We start from the raw sequence: 22,078 nt of genomic DNA on the forward strand, positions 1-22,078 counted from the left end.
TGCTTCTTTAACTAATTTTAGCCAATCGGCTTAAGGCCATGGCTCGTCGCTTGTTGTTATTGTTCGTTGCTCAATGTAAATGAATACAACTTCATTCTTGAGTGTTACTCGCCTTCCACAGCGGATTTCTGTGCTTTAGGCATCTTCCACTTTTTTCCTCTGTTTCCTTCTTCTGCTACTCAATTTAACTGCAGGCTATGGCTCAATGCTAACTGTTACTGTTTCCTTCTCTTTGTAAATTAAGCTTGCTCCCTGCATCAATGTCATTTACCTTCCACATCTGAGGAGTGAATACGACATTTTCATTTTTTTTCCCTCTATTTCCTTCCCCAGCCATTTAGGTTAGACATTTGACAGCAGGTTATAGCTTGCCGTTAGCCCTTATTGTTCACTACTCCGTGTAAATAAAGCTTAATTCATCTTTTAGTGTCACTTGCCTTCCACAGCTGAGTTCTGTGATTCAGGCTATATTTGCTTGACCAATTCTAGTTCACTTTTGACACCTTTTCCGGGCCTTTTTATTAGCTTTTTCCACTAGCTGCTAAAGTTAGCCACTTATACACCAGTTTTGACCAACTACAACTGTTGGATCTTTTCAGCTGCTGCGGGTTTATCCAGCTTGCTATGTCTTTTGTTGTCACTAACAAAGACAGTGCATCATTTGCTGATGAGTTGTCCCTATCAAGCGTGTGAAAGAGAACCTTTGAGGACAAGAATTTGTATTCCTGACCTAGGTAAGTTGGTGTACTGGACTGGAGACTACAGAGAATAAATAACAAATGCCTGTGTTCATAACTAGTTTCTTATTGAATAGCTAGCTGATTTAAATGATTATGTAGTGCATAGGTCTCCAATATGGTGCGTGTGGGCTAAGGACAGCTGAAAATAGCTCACCCTTGTCGGGTCATTGCTTTACTGGTTTAGTGATTTTAGTGGTTGATAGTCTGTTTAACCCTACTTCCAATAACTAACCTGGTAATAACACAATAACAACATATTGATAACATAAGTTATTTTAGAAATGCATCTCAAACTGAGTGCCTTTGCGCTAATTGGTAACAAGTAGTAGCTTGGATACCCCTCCTGTAGTGGTTCAGACATAAAACATTCAGAAAAAAAACGTTTTTTCAAAGCTAATATTTAACAGGGCCGCCTTATAAAAGTTGCAGAAGCTGTGCTGTACATCCCAACGGCGGCAACTAATTGATTGCCTTAATGGCCTTTATGGACTTTTCATTAGGCTGCAACAGAAGCAGATCGATCAGTGCAACATCATTGTAAGCGTGAGTGAACTTGACACAATGCCGGCCGCACATTAACAACTGTCAAACCACTCTGTGGTTTATCGTCTAGTTAAGAATAACAACACCGTGTATTTATTGATCAGGTACAGTTCTTTTTAGATTGTTTTTTTCTACATTTTTGATGGTTGTTTCATCTCATCTCATCTCATTAGCTGCACCGCTTATCCTCAGTAGGGTCGCGGGGGTGCTGGAGCCCATCCCAGCAATCATCGGGCAGTGGGCAGGGGACACCCTGAACTGGTTGCCAGCCAATCGCAGGGCACACAGGGACAGACAACTCACTCGCTCAGTCACACCTAGGGACAATTTGGACCGGCCAATTCACCTGAAATGCATGTTTTTGGAATGTGGGAGGAAACCGGAGTGCCCGGAGGAAACCCACGCAAGCACGGGGAGAACATACAAACTCCGCACAGGAAGTCTGGAGCCGGATTTGAACCGCTAACAGCTCGCTCGACTTACGCTAACCACTGCGCCACCGTGCTGCCCTGTTGTTTCATCTAATATTGTTAAATTATGGTTTATTTAGTATATGTTTAGTCATTTTTAATATACAAATCTTGCTTCGAAAGAAGTCAGCTTGCAATGCTAGCTCGGCTCATACTCTAGATGTGTTGATAGCTTAACTACCACTATTAGGTTCCCTGGCAGTTGACATTTTGCTGCTCGCTCAACCCCTGCTGTGGGTATGACTTGGACAGTTAGCTCAGCTTTATATGCTAGCAGGACTTCGACACTTTGCTTATATCGGTCAGCTCGCTCGACTTACGCTGTTTGCATGAGGTGGCCATTCAGCTCAGCTCCGTCTTCTGTTGCTGGCTCTGCTCTGTCTACTAGTTCACACTCTGCTGCTAGCTTAATTCCCTTTTGGAGGTTTTACTTATGCTACTAGCTTAATTCAACCGTGTAGGTCAGCTCCATGTACTAACATGGCTCGAGCTGCTAGTTCTACTCCTACTGCTCTGCCTATTAGCTTGGACTCTCACTTTTTAGCTCAGATCCATATGATGGGTTGGCTAATGCTGCTACTCAACTCCCGCTTCTAGTGTGACTTGGACACTTAACTGAGATCCGTATGTTTCCTTGGTACCTCAACTCCCCACTGCTAGCATGATTTTGATAGTTTGCTCAGATCCGTCTGCTAGTTACACTCATGCTATTAGCTCTATTCTCGTTGCTAGCTCAGCTCTGTCTGCCTGCTTGGCTTGCACCACTAAATTAGTTTACACACTGTTGCGAGCTCTGATCCATATGTTAGCTTGAATTATGCTGCGACCTCAGCTCCTATTGCTTGCTTGTCTTGGAGAGTTAACTCTGCTCTCTGTTTGCTTGAGTCCTGCTCCTACACCACCTACTGCTACTACGATGACTTAGAAACTGAGCTCAGAGCTGTCTTCTAGCTTGACTTATGCTGCTAACTCAACTCCTGCTGCTAGCATGACTTTGACACTTATCTCAGATCCGTATGCTAACTTGACTCATAATGCTAGCTCAACTCACATTACCAAGGAGTGTGGACGACCAAACAGTCTATTAGTTTTAGGTGGTTGCGGGAACATGAAAGACTAACAATTGAATATCATCCGAATTGCCTTGATAATTATGGTCATTCAAGCTGATATTAGATCAAGTATCTCCGATACGTCTTTAAATGTATTTTTTCCTTTAAAAAAAAAAAAAGATAAATTTCGAATAATTTGTTTAAGCCCATTTAGCCCTTGGGATTCCCCCCAATAATGTTCGAGTTAATTCGAGTCCCGGGGGATCTGAATCAGGATCGTACGTGGTTTAGATTCTTTGTGCACACAAGACTTGCTTTGTGTCTGGTAAACAGAGCTCAAAAAGCGCAGAAAAGGGGAGGGAGGGCGACTGTCTACATTCTGTTGGCACATTTTACGGCACTCGGATCGTCGTGGTTGGCTATTTTTGGCACACGCTGTGTTGTCACCAAACGAGCAATTGAACAGCCGATGGTCTAATTTAAGATCCTCGTCTCATGCGACACTAAAGAATTGGTACCTTGCTTCAGACTTAAAGCATTTTTTTCATTTACATGTACTGATAAAAAAAAAAAAACCTTGAAAGAATGCTTTCTACTTTTTTCAGTACTATGCAACTGGGAGGCTTCCCTCAGTGCTTCGTTTGGTGGGCCATTAGACTTGTTTTTTTTTAAAATCCCAACCAGTCCATTAATACAGAGTCATCGTCAAACCGAATGACCTCATCTGCACACTTTTTTTAGAGGTTCCATTCTCTAACACACCTGATTCACATGATGTGTTTGGTCATCAGACTTCTGGATGGCTTCCTGAAAGGGTGTCATCTGGGCCAAGTGTGTGGGAAGACGAAACAACTAAAGCAAGAGGGTAAGAGCTCTAGAGGAACTTAATTACTCACATTTTTCAGTGATAGTTTGCTTCTATAACACGCCTGATTTTGATTATTTGAATCAGGTGTCTTTTAGGAGGAAATACTCAAATATAGAAGAGAAAGGCTAACAAACAAGGGCTTTTCTGTGTTGGCCTTCTCCAACACATCTGATTCACATGATGTGGTTGGTCATCAGACTCCTGCACAACTTCCTGAGACTGTCATTTGGGTCAAGTCTTTGGGAAGAAGAAACACTTAAAGCAAGCAGGGTAAGAGCCCTTGAGGAACTAATTTACACACATTTTCCGTGATAGGTCCCTTCTTTAACACACCTGATTTTGATAGTTAGAATCTGGCGTCCTTTAGGAGGAAACACTCAAACATAGAAAATAAACGCTAACAAACAAGGGCTGGAGTTTTAATCTTTTCTGTGTTGTCCTTCTCCAACATATCTGATTCACATGAATTGTTTGGTCATCTGACTCCTGCACAACTTCCTGATCGTGTCATTTGGGTCAAGTGTGTGGGATGAGGGAACAACTAAAGCAAGCATGGAAAGAGCCCTTGAGGAACTAACTTACACACAGTTTTCACTGATGGTTCCCTTCTCTAACGCATCTCATTTGGCTAGTTTGAATTGGGTGTCTTTCAGGAGGAAACACTGAAACATAGAAGATAAAGGTTAACAAGGGCTGGTGTTTTATTCTTTTCTGCATTCTCCTCCTCCAAAATATCTGATTCACATGATTTGTAAGGTCATCAGACTTCTGCACACCTTCCAGATAGGGTGTCATTTGGATCAAGTATGTGGGAAAAGGAAAACGACTAAAACAAGCAGGGTAAGAGATCTTGAGGAACTTTTTCATTGATAGTTCCCTTCTCTAACACACCTGATTTTGATTATTTGAATGAGATGTTTTTTTTTTAGGAGGAAACCAATCAAACATAGAAGATAAAGGGTAACTAACAAAGGCTGGAGTTTTAATATTTTCTGAGTTGGCCTTCTCCAACACATCTGATTCACATGACGTGGTTGGTCATTAAACCCCTGCTCAGTATTAGTGCATCATTTGAGTCAAGTGTCTGGAAGGGTGGAAACGAATAAATGAATGAATGAATAAAATAATTATTAATTACACTTTATTTAAAAAATGAGAAAAACAAAACAGAACAACAAGTAAAAAAAAAATCAATCTAATGTAAGATGTCTGAAAAGGAATAGGAAGAAACATGCTTATTTAATTTTACCCCTTCAACTTCCTTTAACACTAGCGCCTCACAGCTAGATCTCCTGTGTATTTACATGTACGGTAATACCTCATGAAGTAGTGCATTACATATGTTACAAGGCAATCAAAAAAATCACATAAAAGAAGGTAACATAAGATGGCGCGAAAGAGGTCTCGGTAGAAGAGATCCTTATTGGGTCCCAAACCCTATTCAGTCTGTTATCTTCTGTGGATCACTTCATCATCAGCATTATAATCACAATCACTAGTTTCACAGTCATCATCATCATCAACATTGCTGTCTCCATACTGTTTCAGCACAGGGACTCACATCAAAACTGGAAAAGAAAATCCAGGCCTTGGATATGGGATGCTACAGGACACTCCTAGGCATCAGCTACTTAGCCCATGTGACAAACAAAACGGTGCACACACCATCGTAGGGCACATTGGACCCTACCAAGAACTGTTGTCAACTGCGCAGATGGAAACTTGAGTGGTATGGTCATGCCACAAGCCCCTCAGTCAGCAGGACCACCCATTGCTAAGTGTCCTGATCTGTGCATTTAACATATAAAACATAGGAGCTTGGGGCAGATGCCTCCAGCATCAAAGCTCCCGCTTGTCTGCCCTAACTATGAGTTGTGCAGGCTAGTCTGTTTTGAATTCTTATTAAACGTTATCTTTATGTGATTGCTTCTCCATTTATTTCGTTATTGTTTAGTTTTCACCATCACCAACGCATCTATTCACCTCATTGTTTTGTTTAGAATTATAGATCTAGATTGTAATGAATTTGCATAATATAATGACAGCAATATAATACCAATTATAACATCAAACAATAAAAATATTCATATAGTTGATGATATAATGATAAACATAACAGTCAGGATAATAGTTATAATGATAATAACAAGCTTAATTATTAGCTTAAGCCATCTATTTATTGTATAAATATTTGGATTTTTAATAATAATAGTCACGTAACAGTTATGTTAGATGACAAAAAACATCTCATAGAAGAAGGTAAAAAAAGAAAGCTCGAAAAGGGAGTGAGTAGAAGACATGCATATTCTTTCTTTTGTCTTATGTGGATATTAGTTGGTTGATCCCTCAACCACTAGGGTCGTAGGGGCACCATTTCCTGTGGTGTGTCTTGGGCAAATACGGCCTGGTGGCACCCATCCCTCTCACTTTACCATCCTTATCATCACCATCACCTACCAAGCAACCGAGGTTTTTCCCTAACACACCTGATAAATAGTGTTATTTTATTTGGCAACTTGCTACTAATATTGATTATTTGAACCAGGAGTGTTTTAGGAGGACACATTAAAACTTAAAGGATAAATGCTAGCAAGGGCTTCCCTATTAGGGCGTCATTTGAGTCAAGTGTGTGGGAGGATGGACACATTTATAACAAGAAGGGCAAGAGCCTTTGAGGAACTAATTTAGGTGGGCTTTAGGAGGACATGTAAAACATGGAAGTTAATGACAATCAAGGATTGGAGTTAGACTTGCATTTTAGATATTTTTTTCTTCTCCAAGAGGCCTGATTTGCAAGGTCTGGTATGATACCAGTCTTTCTAACCTGCATTGGCTCCCTGTTAGCTTAAGATGTGATTTTAAGGTTCTCTTGGTATTATACAAAATCATGCATGGACTTGCTCCCTCATATCTTTCAGATTTAATTTCCCCCCATGTTCTGGTCCGAAGCCTTTGTTCTGAAAGCGCTTGTCTACTAGTGATTCCAAGAGCCAAGCAGATTTCCGCAGGTTCGAGAGCGTTATCCATCCGGGCCCCGGTGCTGTGGAATGCTCTTCCCCCTGAGATCCGATCTGCAACCTCAGTGGAAATGTTTAAATCTAAGCTTAAAACACATTTCTACTCTATAGCATATGAATAACCTATATTTTTTGTTGACAATATATGTGTATTATTTGTTATTGCAACATCCATTGCAGCCTGGTCATTCTGGAAGGGGGATTACCATAGGTGCGGTTCCTTCTCAAGGTTTCTTCATTTTCCTCATGTTGAGGCTTTTTCAGTTTTTCCTTGCCCTCATGTAGGTTTTAGACCAGAGGATGGTGTAATAATAGTCTGTAATAATAGTCAGTGGTTTGCAACAACCTGTTCAGCCCTTTGAGACTCTTTGTGATTAAGGGCTATACAAATACAAATGACTTGACTTGACTTGACTTCTGGATTGGTTCCTGATGAATGGAATTATTTCTGTCAATTGTGTTTGAGGAGGTAAACATCTAAAGCAAGCTGGGTAAGAGCCATTGAAGTTACTCCCTTCTCGTGCACACCTGTTAACTTAAGCTCTTTGCTCAATTAAATGGGGTGTTTTATACAAGAGAAAAACATATGCAAGAGGAGACCATCAAAGACTGAAGAACATCTGCATTTTTATGTTGCCCTTCTGCAGCACACCCTACTCAGAGAATATGATCGGCCATTAGATTCTTTCAAAGTTCCCTCATGAGCAAATAAGGAGCAGAATAAGGACTTTTGAGGAATGGTATTTTGTTTATGTTTCAGATGGTTTTCTTCTCCAACACACCTGATGCAGATGATGTGGTTGGTCATTAGAATCTTGCGAAGCCTTTTTATGAGTGTTTAGGAGGAGCAGGATAAGCACTCTGGAGGAATGACAGTTTGTGTTTTAGATGTTCCCTTCTCCACCACGCAGTGTTGCCATCTGTCTTGTGCGGTTTGCTAATGTTTTTTGATCATTTGAATTAGGTGTGTTGTAAAAGGAAAGCTAACGCATGCAAGATGGAAGCTAGCAAAGACTGGAGTATATCTGTATTTGAGATGTTATCCTTGTCCTACACACCTGATTCAAATGATTGACCATGACAAACAATGCAGAACTTTACTAATGTTTTTATTTTATTTTATTTTATTTTTTAATACTGGTTAAAAACGTTTACCGGCAACCATTCCAATTCTAAGAATTCTTCTTGAGTACTCCATTCCCATATCTGTGCAATCCGGGGCAATGTTGAAGCTAATCACACTCCTTGCAACTGAATCATCTGCGCTTCCTCTTCTCCAGAGACATCAAGTCAAGGCCTGACTCCGTCCGCCGAGACTGCGAGGTGAAAATGAGAGACGGGAAAGCATAATCTGGGCGGAAGGCTCCAATCCTGGAGGTTTAACCCTGTGTAAGCCTTTTAAATCTCCAGTTTAAACTGACACGACTGATGGGCTAAAGTCAGGTCACGGAGTACGTGAAGACATGAGAACAGGAAGGGGAAAAAAAACTGAGGGAATGATGATGTCATCGTTTGCTCTTTAGTGAAAATATGGTAGCAAAGAAATTGTGTGTATCATATTTTTTAAAATTATTTTACACCTTGGTTAATCATAAGTAATTAGCAGAATATAACGAGGAATGCTTAAAACATATTTATCCATCTAACATATATATAAATATATATATATATATATATATATATATGTATATATATATATATACATATATATATATATATACTGTATTTTCCGCATTATAAGGCGCACCTGGTTATAGGGCGCACCCCGAAAAAATAGTTTTTGGTCCTATATTTGACATACATAAGACACACCGGATTATAAGGTGCTACAGATAGTTCAGTCCAACTGATTACCCCCTTAACATTCCGAAAGCTTGCAAAGAAGCAAATATGTGTCGTAGACACGTGCGGATGCGGTGTCCGTACGATGTCACTCAAATGCATCGTTCCAAATATCATTTGGAAGGTTAAAGTCTTGGGATTCAAGAAATGCCAACCATTCCTTAGTTTCTATTTTCTTTTTCGCTCGCAACTTTACTGTGCATATGACAATAAACACTTGGAATTGAGTTTAATTTAAAAATAGACACTCCATTCCATCCATTATCTGCACCGCTTATCACAGAAACATCGAGTTCAGTCTGAAACAAGATACAGGGAAAATATATAGCCGGATTAGCTCACCGAAGTCGTGTTCAATAATAATGTGCAAACATGGTCTTCCTATTTCCGTGAGTGTAGTAAATCCAGGAGAATAAAATATTTACAAATACAGAATAGTAAAAAATGCTTTCTTTATGCCGTCAACCCAACGTGCTATTCACATTCATCTTTTTCGAGCAATTGCAGGCTTTGTTTTGCCGCTTCAGCCAATGCCAGCCTGTAAATGATAAAAAGAATCCGCCCCTTGACCTCCGAATAACTTTAGCCAATAGTGATCGATTTAAATGATGATTGACACATTGGTTAGCCAATGAAACGCCGGTAAATAAATCCCAGCATACACCGCGGACTACTTGGCGTTCGGGGGAAAATCTAGTCGGCGGCTGCAAGTTAGTTGGAAGACTATGCGATTTAATATTGATCCATAAATAAGGCGCACTGTATTATAAGGCGCATGGTCAGCTTTTGAAAAAAATTAAGACTTTTAGGTGCGCCTTATAGTGCAGAAAATACGGTATATAGGCAGCAAGGCGGCGCAGTGGTTAGCGCGTGTGCGGCACAGTTCTGAGGTCGTAGGTTCAAATCCAGCTCCCGGCCTTACTGTGCGGAGTTTGTATGTTCTCCCCGTGCTTGCGTGGGTTCCCTCCGGGCACTCCCGTTTCCTCCCACGTTCCAAAAACATGTATTTCAGGTTAATTGGCCGGTCTAAATTGTCCCTAGGTGTGACTGAGCGAGTGAGTTGTCTGTCCCCGTGTGCCCTGCGATTGGCTGGCAACCAGTTCAGGGTGTTCCCTGCCCACTGCCCGATGATTGCTGTGATGGGCTCCAGCACCCCCGCGACCCTACTGAGGATAAGTGGTGCAGCTGATAAGATGATATGATATGATATATATATATATATTCAGATTCAGATTCAGATTCAGATCTACTTTATTGTCATTCTAGTACACGTGTATACAGAACGAAATGTCGATGGATCTGACTCCCACAGTTTCCCTCAGTGTCCTTCAGTGTACAGATATAAATAAAGCTGTATTGTGTTATTTACCATAGTGCCGATAGTGCAAGAAGAGACGCTAACCAGATGTGCAAGATGGGCAGTCAGGTTAACAAGTCAGGTACACAGTACCATTATATTGTAAACAATAACACTGTAAGTAATAACACTGTAAGTAACAGTCCAGCATTATAGTCACCAAAACTGAGGTGATGTTTTGTTCCCCAAGGCTGATTTTACCTACATGTTGGTCCAGGATTTTTTTCTCCAGAAATATATGTAAAAAAGTTGGAGGAAGAAGTATTTCGCACCGACTGTGGTTTAAAACTATGCTCCAATTGTAACATTGATCAGTATTGTACTGATGGAAATGGCAAACAGTTGTTCAATAGTCTGAACTAGTTTCTGGCCCGTTTTGTACTTCTCCATGGAGACCCACAAGGAAGCTTGTCATCAACTGTCAAATGCCTTCTTGAAATCCTCAAGGACATGATAAAAGTGTCTTGAGTGTTTTTGAAACTTGCATAGGATGCGCAGATTAAAAATCTGTTCTGTGGTGCTCGTTCTCTACCTGAAACCTGCCTGTTGTTTGACTAGGATGTTTTCAGCCTGTGTTTCAGTTTGTTTTGTAGGACCTTGTATGTTTTAAATAATAAACAATTCTCTGTTAGCCTCAAATCGCATCATACTGAATATAACGGAATCATGACATAATACCTGGGTATAACGAAAATCAAATATTTGTTGCCATCTGCTGGCCATAGGCAAAATATTCAATTCATTAAGTAACAATTTATAATGATTATTTTTTTCTTAAAATAGAGACGTGTGCAGTATAAGGACACTAAAATTAATACTAATTATATATCTCTGTAGAAAAAAAGAAGTCTTAACACTTCTTCCAAAATATTTTTTAAATTTTTCAGACCATTGTTGATAATACCTGTATAATGTCTCACCAAATTACAATAATAATATTAAATATGATTAAAAATAAGCAAATGCATAACCAAAAATATAACGTAGTTTGAAAATGGCATGGCTACCCAAAACAATGAATTAAAAGAAATCAGGTAGAGTTAAATCAATGCAGTTCAGTTTACCTGAACAACACCATTGCAACAAGCCATGTTTTTGGCCACCTTCAAGATCCACAAATAATCTTCTACTGTATTATTATCCTTATCATTTTAGCCTTTCCAGCAACTTCTAGCGCAGGGTTCGGGAACCTTTTCAACCCAAATAGCCATAAAAGTAAAACAATTTTGATGTTTTTTTCTTTTTTCTTTTGAGAGAGACACTCTTTTATCTATTTTATCTAATTTATCTATTGTATCTATTGTATCTATTGTATCTATTGTATCTATTTTATCTATTTTATCTATTTTATATATTTTATATATTTTATATATTTTAGGACAAAATTTAACAAAACCTCTAAACCTGCTCTCTAGACCAAAGGTAATTTTCCAGCACATTTTATTTGACCTGTATCATATTTTGATTTGATAAAATCTATAAAATGATAATAATTCAGAAGCTTGTGTCCCATATCAATATAAATAGCCCACTTAAAATGTATCCCTCTCCCTCAGTAACTTAAGAATGTTGAGGCTCTTTTTGACCTGAATAATGGTTTCAAAACAAGTTATTTTGTAAAAATGTCACAAAATACTGCAAGCAAAATGAATTTCATATTTACCTCAAGTGCAGTAAGTGGGAGAAGGAGTGCACGCGCTCTGTGTAAAGCTCATCTTATTTCTTGAGTTTTTGGCTTTTAACAGTGGGTTATGTTAGTTTTCATCACACGTTGTCTCATTAATGAGCATCGATTGTTTGATGAGCCTCCATATAAGGGATTCTTTGGATAGATAGATAGATAGATAGATACTTTATTCATCCCCGCAGGGAAATTCACATTTCCAGCAGCATCCCTTCGCTGAGAACAATACAATAATAAAGCAAAAGGAATACAATATACAAATACCCAATGTGACGTGCTAACACCCACTGTAGCGTGTTGTATAGAGTATTTAAATAGTGCTACATTACAGCCAAATCAGGGTCCGTTCATGTGGCACCTTGACTGTAAACTGGAATTCAGACAGTGCTTAATATATACTGGACCAAACCCTTTACTATTTAGTGATATATCGGCTTTGCATGTCCTTCAAACGGCTATTCATGTAACTATGCAGTTAATGATTGCAAAAGTTTTATTTAATCTTCGAGCCACATTTACTCATGAAAAGAGCCATTCATGGCTCGCGAGCCACATGTTCTCGAGCCGAGTTCTAGTGGTTTGTTTAGCTGAGCATCCAAATTTTACTCTGGAATGTTGCCGGCCATCTTTCAAGACACACACTAATCTGAGAAATTTAAGAACTATCTATACAGTTGCATATTCCCCCTATGTTTCGGTCCGGAGCCTTCGCTTTGAAAATGCTGGTCTACTAGTGATCCCAGGAGCCAAGAAGAGTTCCGCAGGTTCGAGCTGGTTCTCTATTCGGGCACCGGTGCTGTGGAATGCTCTTCCCCCTGAGATTCGATCTGCCTCAGTGGAAATGTTTAAATCTAAGCTTAAAACAGACTTCTATTCTATAGAATTTAATGACCTATATTTTATGTTTACAATATCTGTGTATTATTTGTTATTTCAACAGCTGTTGCAGCCTGATCATCCTAGAAGGTGGATTACCTCTTCTGAAAGTTTCTTCATTTTCTTCATGTTCAGGTTTTTGAGTTTTTCCTTGCCGTCATGTAGGTTTTAGATCAAAGGATGGTGTTATAATAGTCTGTAGTTTTACAATAGTATGTGCAGCCATTTGAGACTCCTTGTGATAAAGGGCTTTAGAAATAAACATGACTTGACTTTATTTTCTTTTTGACTTTCTAACATTTTTTAGTGGTTAGTTCACCCAAGCAATAAAATTTTAATCCGGCATAGTTTAGGTTTTTTCTTTTTTTTTTCAAGACCAACGCTCAACAACTGAGGTATATATAAAGCATTATTGAACAAAACTAATTTCCTTTGAAGTGCATTCTGTCACGGTCGCCTTGGTGACCAGTCTGCCCCGCCCCCTGGGCAACAGCTGAAAGCATTTCCACTAATGGTGGGTCTGTATTTAAGGCTGCATGGTGGGCTCTGTGGTTGCGGGTTCATTACTACTCATTATTCACAATCCCGGTCTGTTATGCCTTGTCCTGTTTTAGTCTGTTATGCCTTGTCCTGTTGAGTTCGTGCTGGAGGAACTCTGTGTTGTTCTGTTTTGCCCCGGAGTATTGGGCGACTTTTATTTTGTAAAATAAAACCTATGGATCGTCAACGCATTTGAGTTCTCCCTTCATGCCTCCTGCCTCTGTTCTGGTCCGGTCACCCCTTCCACGCCGCCACGTCTCGTGACACATTCATCTTTGCCTTCATTTAGACGTAAACCTTCAACATTAAGTGTATAATAAATAATTTGTTTTATGTTAGTTTTAGTATTTTCAGCTTTATTAGTACATTATTCAAAATATCTTATTTTATTTGTAAAAAAAAACAGTGTATATACTATTCTGTGATGCTAAATTTAGCCATACATTTTTAATCAGGCATCTTTTAGGTCATCTTTCAAGGAGACGCCGCAGAAAATTGACCAAAAAATACTTTTAATTGGCCAGTGTATGCTATATCATGTTGTAAGGTGTAGTAAAATAATTCATTCTTATTAATATATATGATATGCAATTTAATTTACATTTGGAAATTCCTAGTTACAGAACACAGCAAATAATCTAATTCTGCGTATGTTTGTTATTAAATAAAATGGAAAAACAAATATTTAAACGTGGGTTGTATTGTGTAGTTTGAAAATGTAGTCTTCGAATCAAACAACAAACGTAGTTCTATTCTATTAATTTAGAATGTATATTTTTCTGGAAAACTAAAGGCCGATTCAAGTCCCACCCCGTTTTAACAGTAGGCGGCAGCAAAGTCAACACAATCCCCGTCCCCCGGCGCTTATGCTTGACATCACCTACTTTGGCAATGAAGGTATTGAATTAAATCATAAACCTTAATCTGTACTGTGTTTGAAGTTGTATTTAATCAATTTATTTTATGTATACTTTTAGACTTATAGCATGGCTTGAAATTAAAAAAAAAAAAAAAAAAGTTTATCCTGGCACATGTTTTAAACGCTTCTACCGTTTACTGCTAATTGCTAATCAGAATATTGTAAATGCTATAATAAATTGGTTGAATAATTTATTAAAATTTTCATGAAATCTATTGGAAACATTGCTCAAAAGTCTTTCCCAATTTCTGCCAATAGGTAGCAGCAAACTCAACGCATTCCCACTCGCCTCCTGAAATTTGACTGCCGAACTTGACATTTCAAACGTTCAAAACATTAAATAATTAACTTTAAATTTAACATGGTTTTTATTTTGATTTCATATAAGACATAAATATTCGAAAAATATTTATGGGAAGTGTTGCTCGAAATGTATTTGGAGGAAAACCAAAACACTAATGTCCGTTGTTTTGTGTTAATTGTTAGCTAAAATGTGGTAAGTAGTGTGTAGATATTTCCATAAATACAGTAATCACTTTAACCGAAAATATTCTCCTAAAGTCCAACATTTTTTGCCGGTCGATAGCAGTAAACTTAACGCATTCGCTCTCTCTTTCTCGAGGAGAAAGGAATCTTTCATGCACTGCTCATTGGACACTCATGACACTAAGGACTCCAAGGCTCCTTGTCCTGCTAAAGATGATGGCTGGGAGGGAGAAAGTCCAAACAAGGTAGCAGAAAAAAACTGCAATCCAGTTAATGACCACAAGGAAATCGTCAACTCAGACAAGATAAGAATACATGACAATGGCAGCCAGTCTTAAAAACCAGAAGAGCCATGTTATGTGCGCACAAAAGAAAACCCAACAGATCAAACATCTCGCTCACCCAAAGCAACTCAACTATCAAATACTACTTGGCCCACCGGACGAACCTTCATTTGTCTTCCATTCACAGAAACAAAACAAGAAAGTGTAGACCTATTGCACATGAAGTATATCAGCAGTGGCTCAGGAGGTAGAGCGCTTGTCTTGGGATCAAGAGATCGCAGTCCGAATCCCTGCTCCTCCGTGTTACATGTTGGGTAAGACACTGAACCCCCAATAAGCAGGTTAGCGCCTTACAAGGCTGCACGGCTGCTATTGGTAAATGTGAAGCACACTGTAAAGCGCTTTGGGAAGTCTTGACTTGAAAAGCGCTATATAAATGCAGATAATTTCATTTCATTTCATTATTATACATTGATATTTTCAATGCAAACTTCAAGTTCAAACTAATGTCAGGGACTGTAAGCAAAATAACAAAGTTTAGTTTGATGTCAAAAAACCACGATACTAACGTGCAAACCGAAACTGAGAATTGGCTGGTATCACAAAAAATGTGCGAACGTACTCGAGCAGAATAGCTGAAGTTGGGGTTTCCTGTTGACCTATTCAATGCATCAAAAAGGGCATAATTAACTAAATGTCAAAGAGAGACCAAGATTGTCCGATTGAAGACTTGTGTTGAGGTGGTCTCCAGAATATTTTCTGCCAACAAAAACTTCTTGAGAAGTAGTTCATCTCCAGCCTCTTAATTTAACAAACCCTCTCACCTGAAATTCAATGAACAAGCGAATGGCAAGACCAGAATCCACGATCCTTCTGCAAATAACTCACACCTGAATTTAAAACCAGTGCTACTCACCTACAAGTACATAACAGCAAACACCTCGAGTAATCTACCTTCAAGTCCTTGATCATAGCAGTAACATTCCTCATTCCTTCTGCAAAGTCAAACATTGACAAAACACCATGAAACTACCTAAAGGACCAAGGTTGGAACACTGAATTCAACCCACCAAACGATTGCTCAAAAGAATACTGGACACTCTACTTCAAAAAAAGCCAAAAATGGACTGTTTCTCGAAATAATCGTCAAGTTAGTGACCTAGTCTTGTTAAACAAGTCCATGCCAAAGTTTGCCCATCATTAGGGTCAGTTGCACGTTTTACTGGAAGAGACGGCACGTGAAGAAAATGGAAGTTGAGGATGGTAGACATGGCATTCTGAACATTTTTATGCGACCGGAGATAGATAGATAGATAGATAGATACTTCATTCATCCCCGCAGGGAAATTCACACAATTCACCGAAACAATTATTCTACCGGGAAGCACGGTGGCGCAGTGGTTAGCGCTTGTGCGGCACAGTTCATGTCATGGAAACCTGACGTGGGTTCAAATCCAGCTCCAGACTTCCTGTGCGGAGTTTGTATGTTCTCCCCGTGCTTGCGTGGGTTTCCTCCGGGCACTCCGGTTTCCTCCCACGTTCCAAAAACATGCATTTCAGGTGAATTGGCCGGTCCAAATTGTCCATAGGTATGAATGAGCGAATGAGTTGTCTGTCCCTGTGTGCCCTGCGATTGGCTGGCAACCAGTTCAGGGTGTCCCCTGCCCACTGCCCGGAGATGGCTGGGATGGGCTCCAGCCCCCACGCGACCCTAATGAGGACAAGCGTACCGGCTGATGAGATGAGATGAGATGAATTATTCTACCAACGGAAACCTTTGCAAGGTTCAGTTATAGTGGCCTACAAGGACAGGCGGAGAATGTGTTGTCCTCACGACAACTGATTTTGTTGAATAAATACGTTACTGTATTTAAGGTAAAAACTATAGTGAAATAATAATACTTAAGGGTAAAAGCACTTTCGGGTTTTTGGGTCACTTGCTGCTCTTTGATTTAGTTGTCATCAGTAATTACACACAGGCAAAGTCAACAGATTTTCACTCGCGTTCTGAAACTTGACATTACTTTGACAACTTAAACCAGGGGTGGCCAAACTATTTGAGTCACAGGCCATACTGGGTTAAAAATGGCAGAAGAGCAGGGAAGAGAAAATTATTGATTTTATTTTTTGTATCTGCCTTCTCAGTTTCTAATCCGATACCAAGGCAATAACCAAGGGAAAAGTTTTTTTCTTAATTTTTGCATATCCCACAGAAAATACAAACATGACCATAAATAGAGGTACAGTGGAACCTCGGTTTTCGAACGCCTCTCAGTTCGAACAAATCGGTTCTCGACCAAAAATTTTGAGAAATTCTTGCTTCACTTTTCGTTCAAAAAGTCGGAGTTCGAACGCCGGTACGCTAGGGGCGATGCTGAGCGGCGTACGGGTGTAGATTGCCCCCACCCCTCGTGAAGAACTGTTGTCACGTGACCGCGCACTTCTTTTTGCTTTCGTTTTGAATATCGGTGAACGGAGTGTTTTAACCCCTAATTATGCCTCGGAAGAAGGGCGGTGCAAGCAACAAAGTTGCTACAGGTGAAAAAAGAAGAGTAGTGTGTACAACTATTGCATTTAAGAAAGAAATAATAGCAAAATATGAAGAAGATGTGCGAGTTTCCCTTCTTTCGAGGGAATAGAGCATGGCTTCTGCAGACCACCACAAAGGTAAGAAATCCTATTCATAAATCTTTTCTTTATCCTTTAACCGCTCACTACTTGTTGTGGAGACCCCGGTGCTAAATGACGTGTAAACGACCTGATTTTTTTATTTTTACACGTTCATGTTAGCGCAATCTTTCGTACAGAAGATTACGCTAACGCGAACGTACGATTAGCCTGGGTTAGCTTCATGTTTACGTTCATGGTAAGCCTTCAAGGATTTGGAACGGATTCAAATGATTTTACATTACTTTTAATGGCAAAAACGATTTTCGGTGATCGACCAAATCGGTTTTCGAACAGGGTTCTGGAACCGATTATAGTCGAGAACCGAGGTTCCACTGTATGTCTTTGTAGAATATTGACAACACGCAGCAATTAATTGTGTCTGTACATAAACCATTCAATCAAATATGCTTTGAAATGCTTTTAATCAAAGCAAATAAATATTGTATTTCGTTTTTATTACAGCAGTATATTTGATCATATGCATTGCAAACTCAATTGAAATACGACTGAGTTGTTTTTTTTTTCATTAAATTTGATCAAAGTCTCAAGAAATAAAATAAATACGTGATAAAAATAGTGGTTAAAGAAAAACATAGCCAGCTATTTGTATGTTGGGAACACTGGGAACAACAGTGACAACAAATCACACATTTTCCATAGTAGTACCTTTTTTAACCATTAAATACACATTATAATCCTTTTTTACGTTTTTGCTCAGAGGGCCAGGTAAAAAAGCCTACTGGGCTGCATTAAACCCGCGGGCTGTAGTTTGTCTACCCCTAATATAACTGGTCAACACGTTGAATAATTAATTTAAATTGTGTTTTTACAGTCATTTTAATCATTTTAAAAATGGTTTTAACATTATTTAAAAACTTAAAATAGTTGTCATTGGCTTAGAAAACGTTTAGAAACATGACTATGGATCGTATATTGCTGATTGCTATCCAAGGTTTGTCAAAATGTCGTTTCAAATTTAACATAAAATACGATACATTTTCGGAAGTTTTACACCAATTTCACCAACAGGCGGCAGCAAATTCAACACAAACGTAACAGACACGAGCAAGTATCAATAATGCCACTCAAGTGTAAATAAATAAAAATAATCTTTTATGCAAAATGCAATCAAACTCTCGCGAGATTTATGAGCACATATTGTAAATAAACACGCACTGCCCTTGCGGTACACGTGATTGGCAGACTTGACGCGTGCACGCCAAAAGGGTCGAGCGGCTTTTATGAGTGGCATGGCAAGCCAATTCGGTGGGGGCGCAGAAAGGGGGTGGTCTTTTGGTGTCGTGCACGCGCGTTCCCCTTCAGACAGCCGCTTGCGCCTACACGAAGCAGACAGTGCAACTCTTGCGACCAACAATGTGAATTTAAAAACATGAGTCTGGCAGATGTTTAAAAAGTTTTTTTTTCTTTTCTGGACGCCTCACGCACACTGTTCCACGCGCGTGCACGCACTCCAGGAGACTCCGGTGTGACATGCTGAAATGTCCCGTGCAGGAATATGCCCACGCGAGAAGTTTGGAGTTTTTGGGATCTTGTTGGTGGTGATCTTCTTGATCTTCTTCACGGCGCTCCAGGTGGGCGCCTACAGCTGTCATGAGGTGAGGGCCGCCTTCCAGATGAGGCAGGTGGGACCCCTGCACAGAGTCCCCGAGGCACCTGGCACAGGTGAGAGACCCCCTTGAAAGTAGCAGTGGCATGCTTAATTCAGAAATCATGTTGAAGTTCAGTGTTGAGTCATTTGAATTAGAGATGAATTAACATTATTTATAAACTCCCCTATTTAAAGTGCATTGGTATCTACCTGTCTATCTACTTCTGTTTATCTGTCTAGTCCAGGTGACAGTACCCAATACTTTTGAAAGACCATAACAAAGTAAAAGACCTGAATTGCTCGTAAACTGCTGCCATTAAAAAAAAAAAATCATACATAAAAAATACTCATTTGAAATTTATTGTAAATATTAACTTTGAAAACCTTTAATCTGTGTTTGTCTGGTACTAAAATCATAAATACATATTCCCCTCCCTCTTTTCAAGCATTTTTGAAAATGATCTTGGGAGCCACATTAAAGACCCACTTGAAGCTTGAGATCCGCATGTTTCTGACCACCCAGTCTAGTCTATCAATCTGTTTATTTCTATACAGTCTGTCTCTCTTTTTGTCTATCAATCTGTCTGTCTCTCCATTTAGTCTGTGTGTTTATCGCCATCTACATCTATTTCTCTGTGTATGTATATGCCCCTCTCTTTCCCTCAATCTACATATATTTTCCTTTATCTCTATTGCTCTATCACATTTTCTCTTGCTCCTGCTATCTCTCTCTCCCTCTCTCTCTCTCTCTCTCTCTCTCTCTCTCTCTCTCTCTCTCTCTCTCTCTCTCTCTCTCTCTCTCTCTCATCTATTTCGCTATCTATAACATGTATTGGGGCAGCACAGCAGTGCAGTGGTTAGCACGTGTGCGGAACAGTTCTGAGGTCATGAGATCGAACCTCCTGTGTGGAGTTTGCATGTTCTGCCCGTGCTTGCATAGGTTTCCTCCAGACACTCTGGTTTCCTCCTACATTCCAAAAACATGCATGTCAGGTTAATTGGTCAGTCCAAATTGTCCCTAGGTGTGAATGAGCGAGTGAGTTGTCTGTCTATGTGTCCCCTGCGACTAGCCGGCAACCAGTTCAGGGTGTCCACTGCCCGAAGTTAGCTGAGATGGGCTCCAGCACCCCCGCGACCCTACTGAGGATAAGTGATGCACATAATGGATGGATGGATAATATGTATATACACACGCACACATAGATATATATAAAAAATCCTCCTCACCCCTGGTGGGGTTTTGTGTGTATCATCCTCGAACTCTGGTCCTCTAGGAGTTTGAGGGGTTATTCCACAGAATTTAACTCTTCCCAGGACTGCACTCTTCTGGACTGAGGTTTCAGATGTTGTTCCTGGTATCTGTTGGAGCCCCTCTTCCAGTTTGGGGGTTCTTGCACGAGTTCCCCCAGTAGCCTGTAGTATAGAGGTTAAGTCTAATGATTTGAATGTGGGAGACTCGGGGTTCAAATTCAGTCATCAGCCAGTAAGGGTGCTCAGGCAAGCCCTCTTCATGATATACCTACCTACTTCATGCATGAGAGAACGTAATAACGATGGTCAGACGTTGCCCAGGTCAACAAGGTCAATTGCCAGGGAACTATGGTATACATATATGGGCTACTGGAACAAAATACAAGTGAACGAGGACAGAAAATACAGAAGGAGTTATTGGAGCATCCATCCATCCATCCATCTTCTGCGCCGCTTATCCTTATTAGAGGTGCGAGGGTGCTGAAGCCCTGACATCTTCAGGCAGTGGGTAGGGGACACCCTGAACTGGTTTTCAGCCAGTCGCAGAGACTTACAACCATTGACATGTTTATTCATACCTACGGGCAATCTGGATCGGCCAATCAATCTGACATGCATGTTTTTGGAATGTGGGAGGAAACCAGAGTACCCGGAGGAAACCCACGCAGGCACGGGGAGAACATGCAAACTCTGCGTGGGGTGGCTTTGATAGCTGGAATCGAACCCTGGACCTCCGCACTGTGTTTTTATACATATATATCTGTGGCGTTGCGTGGATATTATGACTACGCCTTCAGCTCCATACCAAATTAGTAAATGAGTTTTTTTGCGAACGAAAGGGTGAAACTTATACGCAAGAACTCTTGTGGGGAAGTCGTGATTTTGCCGCTTGGGTCCTGCTGCGCGCCTGTTATCAGGGTCTGACAGAGGTCTGCGCCCGATTGTGCCCGAGACAAGCTACAGACATCAGCCGGGCGACCTGTGACAGTGGTCTGTGCCAAACTCCCACCGTTATCCACGCCTTGCTGAACGGACCCTGCCGGGAATCCCCATACGTCCCGGCAGCCCTCCACGGCTTCTGTCCCACGCACCCGCTCTTGTCTTTTGTAACAGAAGTTGGGCCAGACCAGAACATGATTGGCACTTTTGCCCCAACTGACCGGGCTGATAATCGTTTCGGGTCAGAATTGTGCACAGCTTTAGGATGTTACCTCTAGGCTGCCAGAAAAACCATATCCTGCTGGCGCAACGCTTGCTAGCTTTCTAGTGTCCAATGTTTCTCTATTAAATAACACAACCATATTTTTTCCTTGTATCATGGCTGTTAGCGTTAACACTTTGGTATTAAGATTACCGAACCCTAGCCACTAAGCCAGTCACAGATTGTGAAACTAGTGATGTTGCTCAAACCCGGTAGCTTCCTTTCAGACGCCAACTCGAAAGCTAATTGGCTATATGCCTACACTGACAGCTCTCTCCAAGACGTATTGTATGGGCCAGAACCTGCATATCTCATCCTGAAGGCCTCAGGTTTGATTTCTTAGCCTAGCAACAAGTAATGGCGGAAATGTGATTGGTTATATGCCCAAATATGAACGCACACAACTAGAAGCAAAGCAAATATTGATGGACAACATATAATTAACATCACATGATTTAGATATTTTTGGGACTAGCAGCTCTAAATCTCTCTCTTTCCCACTTTCTCTTTCTAGCTATATCCTGCTTAATCTACCTCTCATAATCAATATTTCTATCTCTATGTATGTATCTTTATCACTCTTTCATTTCACTATCTCTCTCTCACTGTCTCTGTCTCTGTCTCTGTCTTTGTATATATACATCACAGGAAATAGTGCCCCAACGACCC

General features: G+C 40.2%; 1 protein-coding gene across 2 annotated transcripts in view; it reads left to right on the forward strand.

Annotated features, from left to right (window-relative positions):
• The first annotated feature begins 18,645 nt into the window (after window positions 1–18,645).
• The window catches only part of gpc5c (glypican 5c), a 216,971-nt gene continuing 213,538 nt past the window's right edge, over window positions 18,646–22,078 (forward strand). For both annotated transcript variants that reach the window (XM_088346410.1, XM_088346415.1), the window contains exon 1: window positions 18,646–19,031. In XM_088346410.1, the coding sequence (XP_088202536.1) occupies window positions 18,848–19,031 (184 nt within the window). In that variant the 5' untranslated portion in view covers window positions 18,646–18,847. The remainder of the gene's footprint in view (window positions 19,032–22,078) is intronic.

The sequence above is a fragment of the Urocampus carinirostris genome, chromosome 1, assembly GCF_059441175.1.
Source record: "Urocampus carinirostris isolate Australia breed hairy pipefish chromosome 1, RoL_Ucar_1.0, whole genome shotgun sequence".
Classification (NCBI taxonomy): domain Eukaryota; kingdom Metazoa; phylum Chordata; class Actinopteri; order Syngnathiformes; family Syngnathidae; genus Urocampus; species Urocampus carinirostris.